The 19814-nt window shown below is 38.5% G+C and overlaps 1 protein-coding gene across 1 annotated transcript in view; it reads left to right on the top strand.

The window, feature by feature from the left end:
- LOC123778824 (phospholipid-transporting ATPase ABCA3-like) overlaps positions 1–19814 on the top strand; it is a 142940-nt gene that overhangs the window by 103651 nt on the left and 19475 nt on the right. The window contains exons 22-23 of the mRNA XM_087869913.1: positions 5907–6059; positions 14745–14923. Coding sequence (XP_087726039.1) covers positions 5907–6059; positions 14745–14923 — 332 coding nt within the window. The remainder of the gene's footprint in view (positions 1–5906; positions 6060–14744; positions 14924–19814) is intronic.

Genomic DNA, 19814 nt, shown 5'->3' with positions numbered 1-19814 from the left:
TTCTTAGAACACAGATACTGCTACTCCTTTATTAAATGACCCCGTAAACATTATTTTTTTTATTGAGTTTTATTTTTTTCTTTAAAAATGTTTAATAGACAAATTAGGAAGAGTAAGAGGTTAATAATAACTAATAACAGAACAGTTAAAACAATATACTGTAGTAGAAGTTACGGGAATGTGTCCTCTTTCTCTCAAAATCTTTTATTGTACTGTACTGAGCCTTCTAATTCTTTTTCTTATAATATTTTTTATTATATTATGTTAGTCACCATACAGTACATCCCTGGTTTTTGATGTAAAGTTCCATGATTCATTACTTGCTTATAACACCCAGTGCACCATGCAATACATGCCCTCCTTAGTAAACATTATTTTAAGTAATTCAGCCATACAGGGTCTTGCAGAGACTGAGGATAGGCTTCTAACCCACTTACTGACCTTAAACCTTGCCCTCCCAACAAAAGAATTCCCTTATTTAGTTGGAAACCTATTTTAACTCATTGCACACCTCTTCAATGAGCAATATTAAGCCACATGAGGAAGAATTGATCTCTAAATATTAGACTAAGAAACATGTAGAAAGATTTATACTCTGGTGCTTGTTTACTGAGTTTGTCACATTGCTGTCAATTAGAATCTGTGTTATTTTTCTATTGCTGCAGTAGCAAATTGCTACTAACTTAATAAATTATACAAATGTATCATCCTACAGCTCTGTAGATCAGAAGTCTATCACAAGGCTCATTGAGCTAAAATCAAGCTGACTGCAAGCCTGCATCCCTCTTGGAGGTCTTTTATTTTATTTTATTTTTATTATGTTCAGTTAGCCACCATATAGTACATCATTAGTTTTTGATGTAGTGTTTAATGATTCATTAGTTGCATATAAAACCCAGTGTTCACCACAATGCGTGCTCTCCTTAATACCCATCACCTGCTACCCCATCTCTCCATCCCCCTTCTCTGAAACTCTCAGTTTGTTTCCCAGAATTCATAGTCTTTCATAGTTTGTCTGCCTCTCTGATTCTACCCCCCTTCAGTTTTCCCCTATGGTCCTCCATGCTATTCCTTTTGTTCCACAAATGAGTGAAACCATATGATAATTGTCTTTCTCAGCTTGACTTATTTCACTTAGCATAATCCCCTCCAGTTCCACCCATGTCGATGCAAATGGTGGGTATTCATCCTTTCTGATGGCTGAGTAATTTTCCATCGTATATATGAACCACATCTTCTTTATCCATTCATCTCTTGAAGGACATCTCAGTTCCTTCCACAGTTTGGCTATTATGGACATTGCTGCTATGAACATTGGAGCGCATGTGCTCCTTCTTTTCACTACATCTGTATCTTTGGGGTAAATACCCAGTAGTGCAATTGCTGGGTCATAGGGTAGCTCTATTTTTCACATCTTGAGGAACCTCCATACTGTTTTCCAAAGTGGCTGTACCAGCTTGCATTCCCACCAACAGTGTAAGAGGGTTCTACTTTCTCCACATCCTCTCCAACATTTGCTGTTTCCTGCCTTGTTAATTTTTGCCATTCTAACTGGTGTAAGGTGAAACCTATACAGAAGAATGAAACTGGGCCATTCTCTTACACCATACACAAAGATAAACTCAAAGTGGATGAAAAACCTCAATGTGAGATAGGAATCGTCAAAATCCTAGAGGAGAACATAGGCAGTAACCTCTTTGACATCAGCCACAGCAATTTCTTTCATGACACATCTCTAAAGGCAAGGGAAACAAAAGCAAAAATGAACTTCTGGGACTTCATCAAGATGAAAAGCTTCTGCACAGCAAAGTAAACAGTCAACAAAACTAAGAAGCAGCCCACAGAATGGGAGAAGATATTTGCAAATGACACTATAAAGAAGATATTTGCAAATGACACTATATATATTACAAATGACACTGATATCAAAGATCTGTAAAGAACTTCTCAAACTTGACACCCAAAAAACACTCTAGTCAAAAATGGGCAGAAGACATGAACAGACACTTCTCCAAAGAAGACATAGAAATGGCTAACAGAGACATGAAAAAATGTTCAATATCATTAGCCATCAGGGAAATTCAAATAAAAACCACATTGAGATACCACTTCACACCAGTTAGAATGGCAAAAATTGACAAAACAGGAAACAACAAATGTTGGAGAAGATGTGGAGAAAGGGGAACCCTCTTACATTATTGGTGGGAATGCAAGCTGGTATAGCTACTCTGGAAAACAGTATGGAGGTTCCTCAAGATGCGAAAAATAGAGCTACCCTATGACCCAGGAATTGCACTACTGGATATTTACCCAAAGATACAGACGTAGTGAAAAGAAGGGGCACATGCATCCCAGTGCTCATAGCAGTAATGTCCACAATAGCCAAACTGTGGAAGGAGCCAGGATGCCCTTCCACAGACAAATGGGTAAAGATGTGGTCCATATATACAATGGAATATTACTCAGCCATCAGAAAGGATGAATACCCACCATTTGCATTGACATGGACGGAACTGCAGGGGATTATGCTAAGTGAAATAAGTCAAGCATAGAAAGACAATTATATAGTTTCACTTATATGTGGAACATAAGGAATAGCATGGAGGACATTAGGAGAAGGAAGAGAAAACTGAAGGGGGGAGAATCAGAGGGGGAGACGAACCATGAGATAGTATGGACTATGGGAAACAAACTGAGGGTTTCACAGGGGAGGAGTGGGGGAATGGGTTAGTCTGGTGTTGGGTATTAAGGAGGGTATGTATTGCATGGAGCACTGGGTGTTACATGCAAAAAATGAATCATGGAACAGTACATCAAAAACTAATGATGTACTGTATGGTGACTAACATAACATAATAATAATAAAAAGAAAGAAAATGAAGGGGGGTGGTAAACAGAGGGGGAATAAACCATGAGAAACTATGGACTCTGGGAAACAAACTGAGGGTTTCAGAGGGGAGGGCGGTAGGGGTATGGGCTAGCCCAGTGGTGGGTATTAAGGAGGGCACATATTGCATGGAGCACTGGGTGTCTTATGCAAACAATGAATCGTGGAACACTACATCAAAAACTAATGATGTACTGTATGGTGACTAACATAACATCATAAAAAATTAAAAAAAAAAACGTGCTGCATGACCATAAAAAAGAAAGAAAGAAAAGGACTTCCCAACATGTTCTCAAGAAGAATTTTCAAAATGTAAATGGTCCTATAAGCCATTCAAGAAATTAAATCATTGGCTAAAAATCTTTCTACAAAGAAAACATAGGCCCATACTGCTGTATTAGTAAGTTATGAAACATGCAATAAAATAGAATTCTAATCTAATACAAATCCTAGAGATTAGGGGGCAAAAAACAGCCTCTCATTCTAAAAGATTTATTTAAGGGGCGCCTGGGTGGCTCAGTCGTTAAGCCTCTGCCTTCGGCTCAGGGCGTGATCCTGGCGTTCTGGGATCGAGTTCCACGTCAGGCTTCTCCGCTGGGAGCCTGCTTCTTCCTCTCCCAGTCCCCCTGCTTGTCTCTCTCTCACTGGCTGTCTCTCTCACTGACTGTCTCTGTGTCAAATAAATAAATAAATAAAATCTTTTAAAAAAAAGATTTAAGAGAGAGGGAGTGGGGGAGGGGCAGAGGGAGAGAGTCTCATGCAGACTCCCTGCTGAGCATGGAGCTCAATGTGGGGCTTGATCCCACCACCATGAGATCATGACCTGAGCTGAAACCAAGAGTCAGACGCTTAACCGACTGAGCCACCCAGGTGCCCCAAGATGCAAAAATTCTGAAGAGAATATTGCAAACTAAATACAGCAAAGTATAGAAAAGGTTCTTCATTATGGCCAAACTGTATTTTTCCTGTAATGCAGGGTAGATTTATTGGAGTAATAATAGACTCAGAAAGTCTATTAATGTAATTCACCACATTTAATACATTAATGGGGGGAAACCTTGGTATTTGCAAAAATCATTCAAAAACATCCAACAATGATTCATTATAGCATTTTAAAAAAGATTTTATTTATTTATTTGAGAGAGAGTGAGTGAGAGCAGAAGCCAGGGGGAGGGGGAGAGGGAGAGGCAGACTCCCCACTGAGCGGGGAGCCCAACATGCAGGGCTTGATCTCAGGACCCTGGGATAATGACCTGAGCCAAAGGTGGATGCTTAACTAACTGAGCCACCCAGGTGCCCCATTATAGCATTTTTTAATAACTAGGAAGAAACTTCTGTACCTTAATAAAGGGCATTTATGATATCATCATGATCAACATGAGCTGAATCATTTTAAACATTCCCTTTAATATCAACCTTACACCTAAGGTCATGGTCAATGTAATAACAGATGAAATAAAGGATGTGAGATTAGAAAAGAAGAAACTGAACTCATTATTCAGAGATGATGTGAAAATCAGAAAACTGTTATCAGAGATATGGAGAATATATAGAGAGGCAAACCAAAACAGCAGATAGTAATTCTGCTTTTCTCTAGATCCTACAGAGAGGGTCAGTATTCAGTCATTACGCAGGAGATGGCCACACTGTTTATGATTGTATCTAGTTTAGTTGATCGGTATTCTACTCATATTGGTCTGTACATATGTTGCACTGGAAGATAAGTATTTTTACTCATGCATTTACAACACATATTTTCTCAGTTTTTATACCCCTCCACACCCCATTCATATGGTATCCTTCAACAGTTTGTCAGCTAAGGAATCATATTACTTTTTTTTAATTAAAAAATTTATTAATTGCATAAATTGAATTTTATTTTTGTTATGTAACAAAACTGAGTCAAAACCAGTTACATTAGCATATTACTTTTCTTTGTGTAGGAAGATCTTCCTCTACTCCTCAGGGGTAAGAAGATATTTATGGGGGCACTTCGGGTGGCTCAGTTGGATAAGTGTCTGCCTTTAGCTCAGGTCCTGTGGGATGGAGCCCCAAGTCGGGCTCCCTGCTTAGTGGAGAGCCTACTTCTCCCTCTGCTGCTCTCCCTGCTTCCTCTCTTTCTCTCTCTCTCTCTCTCTCTCTCAAATAAATATAAATAAATAAAAATCTTTAAAAAAGAAAAGAAGATACTTATGTATTCTATGGAGAAAGGCTAAATATAACATTAGCTCCTTTGAGTATTTTTGGCATCTACTCAGGTGGCCAATGAACGTCCAGAATTCTTTCTGGATACTAGATTATTTGCATATACACCAATTGTTACCCTCTTTGGGGCAGGCTTGGTATGACTTTACCACTTAGAAAATTTATATCTTAGGAACTTCACTCATTCCCTGTTATCCTTAGTTGGCCACCCCTCTCTTTTGTCAAGGTGTCTTACAAATATGTTTTTTGCTCAGACGTACAATTTTATCTTTATTACCAATAATCTGAGCTCAGTCTTGAAGTCCTTCAATGACCATTTGTAACCTTAACCTGTAATCATGTTTCATATTCCTTCATAAATATTCAACTATTATACATATTAATTTAATATTTAAGGGAACCTCAGTGAGCGTTAAGCTTGGTTCTCTGAAGATGTGTCTCCTTTCAACTGATAAAATATTTATCTCTTTCCCACTGTTGTCATGCGTTAAATTTCCTTCCACAACTTTGTTTCTTTATTCATCATGTAAGATAAGAAAAATGAGAAATTATCGGTATGCATTTCGTGTTCACATCAGGTGACACTTGAAGGCAGGTTATATGGGTATCAACTTTGCCGAGGATTTTCCAGTGCTGTAATTATCAACATAAACTATGCTACAAAAGATATACTTAGTGGGAAAAAATGAGAGTTTTGTGAGGATAATAATATGGCTTTTAATTTTTTCTGTTTAATTTGATTGGGGAGGTTTTGTTTTCCTGGGGCAATTCACTTTGTGTAAAGTATGCTAATGTTATCTTTTTAATCACAAAGGACCTGATTCTGAAAGCCTTCTACTTAATTTACTGATGGTGTTACCCATACATAACTTTGGGATGAGCATCACCAAATATTATGATAACCAAGAGACAAAGATACTATGTTCCTCAGCAAACGTTCCTGCCTTCATAAATTGTAGTAAAGCAAGTGAGTATCTGGGACTCCCTAAGGCTCATCAGATACCACTGGCCTATTACTTATTGAATGTAAATAGCTCAACCTATATTATTTTGAGCCTTCACAACAACCATCAAGTTATGTGTTGTTATACCCACTTTGAGGAATCTAAAGGTTATACAAAATTGAATAACTTGCTCTGTCATACAACTTGTACAAGTTAGAGCTAAGATTCAAAATTTTATGCATAATGCATTTTCTCATGGGATAGAATCTCCATGGATGAATGGATAAAGAAAATGTGATATATACTTGTGCACATATGCATATATACATACATATATACACATGTATGCATATATATAAATACACACACATATACACAATGGAATATTAGTCATAAAAAGAAGGAAATCTTGCCATTTGCGACAGCATGGATAGACTTTGAGGGCATTATGCTAAGTAAAATAAGACAGACAGAGAAATAAAAATACCATATGACCTCACTTATATGTGGAATCTAAACAGAAAAACTGAACTCCTAGAGAACAGATTGGTGGTTGCCAGAGACAGGGAATTGGGGATGGGTGAAATGGATGAAGGGGATCAAAGGGTACAAACTACCAGTTATATAATAAATAAGTGATGGAGATGTAACATACAGCATGGTGACTATAGTTAATACTGTATTGTATATTTGCAAGTTGCTAAAAGAGTGTATCTTAAAAGTTCTCATCACAAGAAAAAAAGTACAAATATCGAATCATTATGTTATATACTCAAAACTAATATAATGTTTATATGTTAATTATATCTCAATTTAAAGGGACATAATAAAAAATAAACATAAAAAAGATATAAACCTACAGATTCAAGAAACTGAATAAACTCCAAATACGTTAAAACCAAAGAAGTCATGCCAAGATACATCACCATCAAACCTTGAAAGCTAAAGTTAAGAATAATGCAACTAATGGATCATCGAACTTTACACCAAAAACCAGAGATGTACTGTATGGTGAATAACATAATAAAAATATTATTATGAAAAAAAAAGAAAAACATCTTGAGGGTAGATACAGAAAAAATTAGAGAAACAATTCCTCTAATTTATAGATTTCTCATCAGAAACCGTGAAGACCAGAGCAAGTAGCACAACATAATTTTCAAGTGCTGAAATAAAAAAGCTGCCAATTCAAATTTCTATACACGTAGGAAATTCTATATAGATAGAAAATTCTATATCCTTCAGGAATGAAGGGGAAATGTTGACATTGTTTTATTTAAAAAAAATTTTTTTTAATTTTTAATTTTTATTATTTTTTAATATTTTTTATTATGTTAGTCACCATACATCCCTGATTTTTTGATGTAAAGTTCGATGATTCATTAGTTGCGTATAACACCCACTGCAACATGCAATACATGCCCTCCTTACTACCCATCACCAGCCTAGCCCATTCCCCCACCCCCTCCCCTCTAAAGCCCTCAGTTTGTTTCTCAGAGTCCATAGTCTCTCATGCTTCATTCCCCCTTCTGATTACCCCCCTTTCTTTATCCCTTTCTTCTCCTACCAGTCTTCCTAGTTCTTATGTTCCATAGATGAGAGAAATCATATGATAATTGTCTTTCTCTGCTTGACTTATTTCACTTAGCTTTATCTCCTCCAGTGCCGTCCATGTTTCAGCAAATGTTGAGAAATCGTTCTTTTTGATAGCTGAGTAATATTCCATTGTATATATGGACCACAACGTCTTAATCCAGTCATCTATTGAAGGGCATCTCGGCTCCTTCCACGATTTAGCTATTGTGGACAATGCTGCTATGAACATTGGGGTGCATATGGCCCTTCTCTTCACTACGGCTCTCTCTTTGGGGTAAATACCCAGTAGTACAATGGCTAGGTCATAGGGTAGCTCAATTTTTAACTTTTTTTTTTTTTAAAGATTTTATTTATTTATTTGACAGAGATAGAGACAGCCAGCGAGAGAGGGAACACAAGCAGGGGGAGTGGGAGAGGAAGAAGCAGGCTCACAGCGGAGGAGCCTGCTGTGGGGATCGATCTCACAACGCCGGGATCACGCTCTGAGCCGAAGGCAGACGCGCAACCACTGTGCCACCCAGGCGCCCCTCAATTTTTAACTTTTTAAGGGACCTCCACAGTTTTCCAGAGTGGCTGTACCAGCTCGCATTCCCACCAACAATGTAGGAGGGATCCCCTTTCTCCACATCCTCTCCAGCAATTGTTGTTTCTTGCCTTGTCAATTTTTGCCATTCTAACTGGCGTAAGGTGGAATCTTAGTGTGGTTTTGATTTGAATTTCCCTGATGGCTAAGGATTTTGAACATTTTTTCGTGTGTTTGTTAGCCATTTGTATGTCATCGTTGGAAAAGTGTCTGTTCGTATCTTCTGCCCATTTTATGATTTGTTTATTTGTTTCTCGTGTATTGAGTTTGAGAAGTTCTTCGTAGATCATGGATACCAGTCTTTTATCTGTACTATCATTTGCAAATATCTTCTCCCATTCCGTGGGCTGCCTCTTAGTTTTTTTTTTACTGTTTCCTTGGCTGTGCAGAAGCTTTTTATCTTGATGAAGCCCCACAAGTTCATTTTATCTTTTGTTTCTCTTGCCTTTGGAGATGTGTCATGAAAAAGGTTGCTGTGGCCGATGTCGTAGAGGTTGCTACCTGTGGTCTCCTCTAGGGTTTTGATGGATTCCTGTCTCACATTGAGGTCTTTCATCCATTTAGAGTTTATCTTTCTGTGTGGTGTGAGAGAGTGGTCAAGTTTCATTCTTTTGCATGTAGCTGTCCAACTTTCCCAGCACCATTTATTAAAGAGACTGTCTTTTTTCCACTGGATGTTTTTTCCTGCTTGGTCAAAGATTAGTTGCCCAAAGAGCCGAGGGTCCATTTCTGGGTTCTCTATTCTATTCCATTGGTCTATGTGCCTGTTTTTGTGCCAGTACCATGCTGTCTTTCTGCTCACAGCTTTGTAGTACAGCTTGAAATCCGGCATTGTGATGCCCCCAGCTTTGTTTTTCCTTTTCAACAATTCCTTGGTGATTCGGGGCCTTTTCTGGTTCCACACAAATTTAAGGATTGTTTGTTTCAGTTCTTTGAAAAATGTCATTGGTATTTTGATCAGGATAGCATTGAAAGTGTAGATTGCTCTGGGTGGCATGGACATTTTAACTATGTTAATTGTTCCAATCCATGAGCATGGAATATTTTTCCATCTTTTGTGTCTTCTTCAATGTCTTTCAAGAGTGACTTATAGTTTCTAGAATATAGGTCCTTTACGTCTCTGGTTAAGTTAATTCCAAGGTAACGTATGCTTTTTGGTGCTATTGTAAATGGGATGGATTCCCTAATTTCTCTTTCTTCAGTCTCATTGTTTATGTATAGAAATGCAACTGATTTCTAAGCATTGATTTTGTATCCCCCCACATTACTGAATTGCTCTATAACGTCTAGTAGTTTGGGAGTAGATTCTTTTGGGTTTTCCATATAAAGTATCATGTCATCTGCGAAGAGAGACAGTTTGACTTCTTCTTTGCCAATTTGGATACCTTTGATCCCTTTTTGTTGTCTGATTGCTGTTGCAAGGACTTCTAGTACTATGTTGAATAATAGTGGCGAGAGTGGGCATCCTTGTTGTGTTCCTGATCTTAAGGGAAAGGCTTCCAGCTTTTCCCCATTGAGAATGCTATTCACCGTAGTCTTTTCATAGATGGTTTTTATGAGATTGAGGAGTGTACCCTCTATCCCTACACTCTGAAAGGTTTTAATCGGGAAAGGATGCTGTATTTTGTCAAATGCTTTTTCTGCATCTATTGAGAGGATCATATGATTCTTCGCTTTTTTCTTGTTGATAAAATCTATCACACTGATAGATTTGCAAATGTTCAACCACCCTTGCATCCCAGGGATGAATCCCACTTGGTCATGATGGATAATCCTTTTAATGTACTGTTGGATCCTATTAGCAAGGATCTTGTTGAGAATTTTGGCATCCATATTCATTAGGGAAATAGGTCTGTAGTCCTCCTTTTTGATGGGGTCTTTGCCTGGTTTGGGGATCAAGGTAATATTGGCCTCATAGAATGAGTTTGGTAGCTTTCCTTCTGTTTCTATTTTTTGAAACAGCTTCAGGAGAATAGGTATTTTTTCTTCTTTGAATGTTTGGTAGAATTCCCCGGGAAAACCATCAGGCCTGGGCGTTTTGTTTTTGGAAGGTTTTTAATCACTGTTTCAATCTCTACATATTTAATTGGTCTGTTTAAGAAATCAATTTCTTCCTGTTTCAGTCTTGGTAGTTTATAGGTTTCCAGGAAGGCCTCCATCTCCTCCAGGTTGCTTAATTTATTGGCATATAGCTGTTGATAAAAGTTTCTAATAATCCTTCCAATTTCATTGGTGTTGGTTGTGACCTCTCCCTTTTCATTCATAATTTTATTAATTTGGGTCATTTCTCTATTCTTTTGGATAAGTCTTGCCAGTGGTTTGTCAATTTTATTTATTCTTTCAAAGAACCAGCTTCTAGTTCTGTTGATCTGCTCTACTGTGCTCCTGGTTTCTAATTCATTGATCTCTGCTCTAATCTTGATCAACTGCTTTCTCGTGCATGGATTAGGCCTGTTCCTCTGTTGCTGTTCCAGCTTCCTGAGGTGAGAATATAAAAACTGCCTTTTAGATTTTTCTATTCTTTTGAGTGAGGCTTGGATGGCTATGTGTTTTCCCCTTAGGAGTGCCTTGCAGTGTCCCATAGGTTTTGGACCATTGTGTTTTCATTCTCATTGGTCTCCATAAATTGTTTAAATTAATTTTTTATTTCCTGGTTTATCAAATCATTCTTGAGCAGGATGGTTCTTAGTCTCCAAGTGTTTGAGTTTCTTCCAAATTTTTCCTTGCGGTTGAGTTCCAATTTCAAAGCTTTGTGGTCTGAGAATATGCAGGGAATAATTTCAATCTTTTGATATTGGTTGAGACCTGTTTTGTGACCCAGAGCATGGTCTATTCTTGAGAATGTTCTACGGGCATTTGAATAGAATGAGTATTCTTTGGTTCTGGCGTGTAGTGTTCTATATATATCTATGAGGTCCAACTCATCTAGTATGGCATTCAAACCTCTTGTTTCTTTGTTGATTTTCTGCTTAGGTGATCTATCTATTGCTGATAGTGGAGTGTTAAGGTCCCCTACTTTTAACGTATTATTACCTATATGTCTCTTTGTTCTGGTTAAGAGTTGGCTTGTGTATCTTGCTGCTCCCCTGTTGGGGTCATAGATATTTATAATTGTCATATCCACTTGTTGGATACATCCTTTAAGAATAATATAGTGCCCTTCTGTATCTCTAACTATAGTCTTTAGTTTAAAATCCAATCTGTCTGATATGAGAATTGCTACCCCAGCTTTCTTTTGAGGTCCATCGGCATGAAAGATGGTATTCCGTCCCTTTACTTTCAGTCTGAATGTATCTTTAGGTTCAAATGAGTCTCTTGTAGGCAGCAAATGGATGGGTAATGTCTTTTTATCCAATCTGCAACCCTGCATCATTTATGGGAGCATTTAGGCCATTTACATTGAGAGTGATTATTGAGAGATATGATTCTAATGATGCCATGTTGCCTGTAAAGTCTTTGTTTCTATCAATTGTGACTTTCTGTTCTGTATCACTCTTGGGGCCTTTTTACTTTTATAGAACTCCCCTTAATATCTCCTGTGGGGCTGGTTTCATGATTATGAAATTGGTCAATGACTGGCGATTCTGGAAGATCTTTATCTCTCCATCAATTCTGAATGACAGCCTTGCTGGATAAAGAATCCTTGGCTGCATGTTTTTCTCTGAAAGAGCTTTAAAAATGCCCCCCCCCCCAACTCTTTCTCTCATTCCAGGTCTGTGTAGACCGGTCTGACGTAATTATGATACCTTTGCCTTGGTACGTGAGAAATTTCTTTGCCCTGGCCGCTGTCAATACTGTATCCTTGGATCTAATATTTGAGAATTGCACTATGACATGATGTGGCATAGGTTTGTCGTGGTTGAGCTTGGGAGGAATCTCTCTGCCTCCTGGACACGAATGCTTGTTTCCTTTGCCTGATTAGGGAAGTTTTAAGCTACAATTTGTTCAAATATCTCTTCTAGACCTCTGTTTTTCTCCACCCCCTCGGGGATGCCGATGATTCTGACATTGGAACGTTTCATTGAGTCAGTAATCTCCTATAACCTACATTCTTGAGATTGGATTTTTTTTGAGCCGAATTTCTATTTTAGCTTTCTCTTCTAGTAACCCATCCTCCAATTTGCCAATAAGTTCTGCCTCCTTCACCTTGGCCATCAAAGCATCTAGTTTTGACTGCATTTGATTCATAGAATTTTTAATTTCTGCCAGTTTCGCTCTCATTTCCACCCTTAGAGATTCTATATTCTCATTAACATTTTTGTCAATACTTTTTTCAACTCTACACATCATCTTGACCATTGTTACTCTGAACTCCATTTCTGATAATTTGGTTATATCCATATCAAATTAGTTCTGTGGCAGAGACCACAGACTCATTGTCTTTTCTTTGTTAGGGGGGATTTCTCCTTCTCGTCATTCTGATGAGGAGAGGTTGTGGGGTTGTCCAGAGCCCAAATTATTGACCAGGACCCAGGCAGTGTGCACTTGTTTTATAGGGACCTTAGGGATGTGGGCTTCTTGATTTTTCATCCTGCCTTCTGGGGGAGGGGCCTGCCCCGCCAATACTCAGGCAACCCTGTTTGGGTAGAGTCTCCATGTCCCCTGCAAGGGGGGATGGGGATGGGCACACTGTGAGCCGGTATTTCCAGGCTTTTGTTCTCTGGTGGGTTTCCCTGGCGGTTTGCTGTGCCTCTTCTGAGAGTCAGAGCAGCAGTAGCCGAATCTCAGCCTCTGTCTCAGAACAGAGGGATCGCAGACCACTCTCCACTGGGTTTCTGGCCACTTTAACTCTGTTTCTGTTGGTGCTACTCAACCCTGCAGCGTCCCGGGATATGTGCCCCACCGCCGGCATCCCAGCCCTCGCTTCCAGGGATGGCACGTCTCTGTCTTTTGTGTTTCTAACACCGTCAGCTGCCAGCCACCCCCGTGCGCTCCGGAGCTCCGGTTTTCAGACTGGTCGCCCGCATTCCCCGGCTCACAGTCTCAGTCTGCTCTCTCGAGGGTGCTGGTCCACGAGTCTGCCTGCTCCCCAGTGCAGGTGGCTACCGCTTCCCGGCGCCCGAATGTGGCGGCTCCCTCCCCCTTCCGTTTATCTTCCGATATCTGTGCACGGATTCACATATCCCCACTTCGTACCTCAATACTCAGCGCTGGAGATGTTCATTTGTAGAGATCCAGATGTATCTTCCTGCGTCTCAGGGTGATTCTGTGGATGTTCAGGATGGTCTGGTTCCTATCCAGCTTGACTCAGGGGACCAGCTGAAAAAGGGGACCCCTACTCCTCCACCATCTTAACTCCCTCTACGGTGACATTATTAAATGAAGGAAATCTACAGAAATTTGTCACCAGTAGAAACACTAAAAGAATGACTAATGAAAGTTCTGTAAACATAAATGAAATGATAAAAGAGGAATTTTGGAACATCAAGATAACAGAACAACAGAAAGTAAAAATATGAATGAATACAGTACACTTTCTCCTCTTGAGTTTTCTTGAGTTTGGCAGTTAAAAAGCAGAAATAATAACATTGTCTGATAATGTTCTCAGTGTAAATAGAGGAAATATTTAAGACAATTATAAATGGGGATTTTAAAGAGATGTAAATCATAGGAAGTTCTCTATCCTTCACACAAACTGGTGAAAGGAAGACACCACAACTGTGATAAGTAGAATAATGTAATGCCTATAGCTATCCCTATAAAACGTACACAAGGTGATTCAATAAAGAAAGATAAAATATATGTGGTTGAATTTTAAAACTGAACAAAATATATTGCTGCCTATGTGATATTTTTAATTTGTAAAGATTTATTGAGTCTTACACTTGGGGGAATTTCTATATATGTACATGGTATGTAAAAAAAGTATATAGAAGTGAACTTCTATATATGTACATAGTATGTTAGTAAAAAGTTTTTTTAACAGTGAAAAAGGGAGAGTTGATCATCTTCACCTTCCTGATGAGCCTACTGTTTTCATAACCATGAATTTAGAACCCTGTAATTATTACCTTTTCCTCGTAAGTGATTGAATAAGTGTCAGCTGTTGAGCACTTCCAACTTAGTTTAAATGTTAGTCTTCCCTTATAGATAAGAGTGTTTGCACATGTAGCATATTCCAGGTGAGTCTACTTCCCCTGTTCCATACTTTCAGAACCACCATCTGAAGTATTTTCAAAGGAAACATATTTTGGGGCAAGGAGAGCCTCTGCTGCTACCCAGTACTCTGATTGGTGTGAACAGGCATTCACCCAAAGGTTCTGGCTATATGGTACCATGTTGGTAATGGATGCCTAGAACTATAACAAGACAAAATTCATGGAATTAAAGGGTATTAAAGGATCTTGAAGTTACTTTGCATGACATACAAAGTCATCAAACATACCATTAAAATTGGTAATTTTGTGCTTACTTGATAACCATTCTATTTGATTCTATAGTACTTCCAGTTTGTTGACTTCTTAGAGTTTTCTCATTGAATTAAGTTTTTTGAGTAAACCTCTATCTTTTTCTTTGTCGTTGACATCAGTAACTCAGATGAATGTATATAGTTTGGAAAGAGATGCAATAGGAAGATTTTTAATTGCGATGGCTGTTACAGGATTTGTTTTCTTCCTCTTGATTTTCCTTTTGGAGACCACCTTATGGAAAGTGAGAACCTTTGTATTTCGCTATATTTTCTTTGGTGTCTACAAGAAACTTAATAAGGTAAGTAGCTGGCTATGGATCTTAGAGATATCTCTAAGACCAAAAACACGTCTCTACACATGCCTAACTCTGTTATTGAATATATGATTATAAATCAATCTATGTTGATTGAGATCCATATGAATCAGATATCTTCATCATAATTTGAACTTTGTGGTCTCTAAATATTATGACCTCCACCATCAAAATATGATATTTTTTTATAGTTTGATTGTAATAGAAAGCTTTCCTTTGAACATCTCTTGTATCAGAGGGCCATTCCCTCCCCCAAAGTGCTCATGAACCCTAATTTGGCCCCTGGATATTTAACGAACTCCCAGGTGGGACTGATTCTGTCAGACCATAGAATGCACATTTAATGGTAAGGCTCTATAGCAATTGCTCTCAAAATCTGGCATTTAGGGGTGCCTGGGTGGCGCAGTCATTAAGCGTCTGCCTTTGGCTCAGGGCGTGATCCCGGCGTTCTGGGATCGAGCCCCACATCAGGCTCCTCTGCTAAGAGCCTGCTTCTTCCTCTCGCACCCCCCCTGCCTGTGTTCCCTCTTTATCTCTGTCAAATAAATAAATAAAATCTTTTTTAAAAATCTGGCATTTACCAGATTCTCTAGGAAGTCTTCTTGAAATACAAGTTGCCGGTCTCTGTTCCATGAGTTGCTGATTTTGTGGACCTTCGGTAGGGCCTGAACTTGCATATGTAAAAAATTCTCAAGTGATGCTTCTGTGCTCCTTCGTGCTTTGAGAACCACTGTCTGAAGTATTTTCAGAAGAAAGAATATTTTGAGGCAAAAGGAGCCTGTCTGTTACCAAAATAGATGAAATTACATGACTCCTCTATAAGCTTAGAATTCAGTCCAAGTTCTTACCATGCCACTATTGTCTTTCTTCACATTTCCCAGTACAGGCCTGACTCCATAGGTAATCAAGACAATGTGCATGAGTAAGGTATGAATGATAGCATTAACGGAGGTATGAAAGGCGGGGAGTAACCAAGATGTGCTTCCAGAAGTGGGGAAGATGTTGAGCATAGGCCCAGGTCTGGTGTCATCAGTAGAGCCAGAACCTGGTGTCCAGATCTTATGAGTGTCTCCTATTCAGCTGAGCCATTAGTCTGCAAGATTGCATAGGGAATTTCTCAATGAGTAGGAAGAGCCCCAGAACTGGAGGGTCAGGTCAAGTGAGCAAGCAAACAGCTGGTTAGCACCAGCAAAGTCCAACACCCAAGGCTGATGTCATGCATTCCGAAGATATGCCTCAGGCACCTACTGTGTACCTGGTATCACACTAGATGTTGGACAGGACTCAGATTCCTGGAAGGGGCCCAGCAGGAACAAATAGATTCCCAGACTTGGAAGAGAGGGTGAAGGAGACCTCCATAGAGATGCAAAAGAAAGGTTTTCAAGATAGGGACCAAATCAGAGCTCAGACAAATAAAATCCAAAAAATACATGCTCTGGGGTGCCTGCTTCTTCCTCTCCCACTCCCCCTGCTTGTGTTCCCTCTCACACTGGCTGTCTCTCTCTGTGTCAAATAAATAAATCTTTTAAAAAAAAATACATGCTCTAATAAACAGAAACTCAAAATGCTGGAAATGCATCTAGGTGTCACCAAACCAAGCTTTGGGCATTGGGTGACACTTGAGAAAGTGAGTCTAAGGCATTGAGGTGAACTTATGCACAGACAAGGAGGTGGAATACATTCAAGGAGCTATTAAGCATGTCTGGAGCCAAGTTCAGGTGTTGGCAGGCAGGGCAAGATGACTGCAAAAAGTGATGGGGGTCAAGGCAGGAAAGGCCTCCGATGTGCCATGCTAAGGATCTTGAATTTCATTCTGAGGGCAATCAAGAGTTGTGGGAATGAGGAATTCAATGACAAAATTATATGGACTTGGGATTTTCTTTGGGGAAAAGTTTGTAGTAAGAGTATGCAGGTTTTCTATCCTTTTCTCATTTTGTACTTTTCAAGGAATGTGTCAGGTTCATCTAAACCATCAAATGTATTGACAAAAATCTGTTCACAATACCCTTTTGTCTTGTTCTTAATATCTCTTGGTAGTTTGTGTTTTTTCTGCCCCCCTCCCCACAACCTGGTTTTTTAAATTACTCTTGCTAGGGATTTAACCAATTTTATTAATCTCTTCGAAGAACCAACCTCTGAATTTTTTACTTCTCTGTTATATGTTTTGTTTTCTATTTCATTGATTTATTTTCTTACCTTTATTTTTCTGTCCTGCTGCTTTGTGAGGCCATAATAACATTGAGAATAATAGCTATAAATAATATTACAACAGAAGAATTACAGATGAATCATGCTTATGGACATAGATGCAAATATCCTTCACGAAAGTGTTAGTATGATTCATTACCTGGTATAGTTTATTACAGGAATGCAAGGATAGTGTAACACTTTATTTTTTAATTTTTTATTTAAATTCAATTTAGTTAATAGGTTGTGTAACACTTTAAAATCAATCACCATACTAATAAAATGTAATTCACTGTATTAATAAGAAAAATGAGAAAAACAATTTTAATCCTGAGAGATTCAGAAAAAAATTTGATAAAATTAGATTTCTTATAAAATTCTTCAGCAAACCAAAACAGAAAGGAACTTCCTTAATATGGTAAAAAGTAACCACAAAAAAAAATCTACATCAAATAACATGTTTTTTTTTTTAAGAATGTATTTACTTTTGTGACAGAGAGAGCACAAGCAGGGAGAATGGCAGGCAGAGGGAGAGGGAGAATCAGGCTCTCCACTGAGCAGGGAGCCCTATGTGGGGCTCAATCCCAGGACCCTGGGATCATGACCCAAGTTGAAGGCAGACACTTAACCAACTGAGCCACCCAGGTGCCACCAAATAACATAATTTTTTTTCGTGTTTCTAGAGTCCTACTTTATTCTTTTTATTTTTAAAAATTTTTTATTATGTTATGTTAGTCACCATACCATATATCCTTAGTTTTTGATGTAGTGTTCCATGATTCATTATTTGCATATAATACCCAGTGCGCCATGCAATACGTGCCCTCCTTAATACCTATCATTGTCCTATCCCAGTCCCCCACCCCCTGCCCCTCTGAAGCCTTCAGTTTGTTTCCCAGAGTCCACAGTCTCTCATGGTTCATTCCCCCTTCTGTTTAGCCCCCCTTCATTCTTCTCTTCCTTCTCCTACTGATCTTCCTATTTCTTATGTTCCATAAATGAGTGAAACCATATGATAATTGTCTTTCTCTGCTTGACTTATTTCACTTATAATCTCCTCCAGTCCTGTCCATGTTGCTGCGAATGTTGTGTAATCGTTCTTTCTGATGGCTGAGTAATATTCCATTGTATATATGGACCACATCTTCTTAATCCAGTCATCTGTTGAAGGGCATCTTGGCTCCTTCCACAACTGAGCTATTGTGGACAATGCTGCTATGAACATTGGGGTGCATATGGCCCTTCTCTTCACTACGTCTGTATCTTTAGGGTAAATATCCAGTAGTGCCATTGCTGGGTCATAGGGTAGCTCAATTTTTTTACTTTTTAAGGGACCTCCACACTGTTTTCCAAAGTGGCTGTACCAACTTGCATTCCCACCAACAGTGTAAGAGGGTTCCCCTTTCTCCACGTCCTCCCCAACATTTGTTGTTCCTTGCCTTGTCAATTTTTGCCATTCTAACTGGCATAAAGTGATATCTCAATGTGGCTTTGATTTGAATTTCCCTAATGGCTAATGATTTTGAACATTTTTTCATGTGTCTATTAGCCCCCAAATAACATATTAATAAAAATTCTTGAAAGCTTTTCTTCTGAGTTCTCAGTAAGACAAGAAAGGGATAAAGAAAGGGGGCAGAATCAGAGGGGGAATGAAGCATGAGAGACTATGGACTCTGAGAAACAAACTGAGGGCTTCAGAGGGGAGGGGGGTGGGGGAATGGGATAGGCCGGTGATGGGTAGTAAGGAGGGCACGTATTGCATGGTGCACTGGGTGTTATACACAACTAATGAATCATGGAACTTTATATCAAGAACCAGGGGTGTACTGTATGGTGACTAACATAATAAAAAAATATTTAAAAAATTAAAAAAAGAATGCCTGCTAGTACCATTTTTTAAAAAATTGAGGTAAAGTTAAAACAAATGTTACATTAGTTTCAAGTGTCAACATAGTAATTTGACAAGTTTGTATGTTATGATCTGCTTACCACAAGTGTAGCTACCAACTGTCACCATACAACACTATTGCAATACAATTAGCTGTATTCCCTATGCTGTACCTTTTATTCCATTTTTCAATTCCATTTTTATACAACAGTTACTACAGGTCGTAGTGCAATAGGACAAGAAAAAGAAATGATAGGTGTAAAAATTGTAAAAATTTTAAAATTCACTATTTACGAATGACAGTTATTGTGTAGATAGATAAAGGAATAAAATGTTAAAATTAATATTGCTAAACAAAAAGTCTGTATAGAAAAATGAGTTATATATCCATATAGAAGCCACAAACATGTGAAATGTAAAATGATGCTATTTGAATAACATAAAAAGAAAAAATATCTGGGAATAAATCTAACAGAATTTTTGTAAGATCTTTATATAGAAAAGTACAAAACAGTATTGAGAGATTAAAGAAGACCAATATAAATGAAGGAATGTACCATGTTCTTGCTTTGGAAAACCCAACATTGGGAAAATGACAGTTTTCTCCCAAATTGACCCAAAGAGTCAAAGCAATTGAGTCAAAATGCTATTGGGTATTTTTGTGCATGCATGTTTGTGTGTGGAAAATTATCAGCTGATTCTAAAGTTTGCATGGAAATGCAAAATGCCAAGGATAGCCAAGGAAATATCGAAGAAGAGCAAAAGTGGTATATTAATAACTACCATATGTAAGTATTTTTA

The sequence above is a fragment of the Ursus americanus genome, chromosome 2, assembly GCF_024610735.1.
Source record: "Ursus americanus isolate L20-20 chromosome 2, mUrsAme1.1.p, whole genome shotgun sequence".
In the NCBI taxonomy this organism is placed as follows: domain Eukaryota; kingdom Metazoa; phylum Chordata; class Mammalia; order Carnivora; family Ursidae; genus Ursus; species Ursus americanus.
This window is presented reverse-complemented; position numbering and strand designations above follow the sequence as displayed.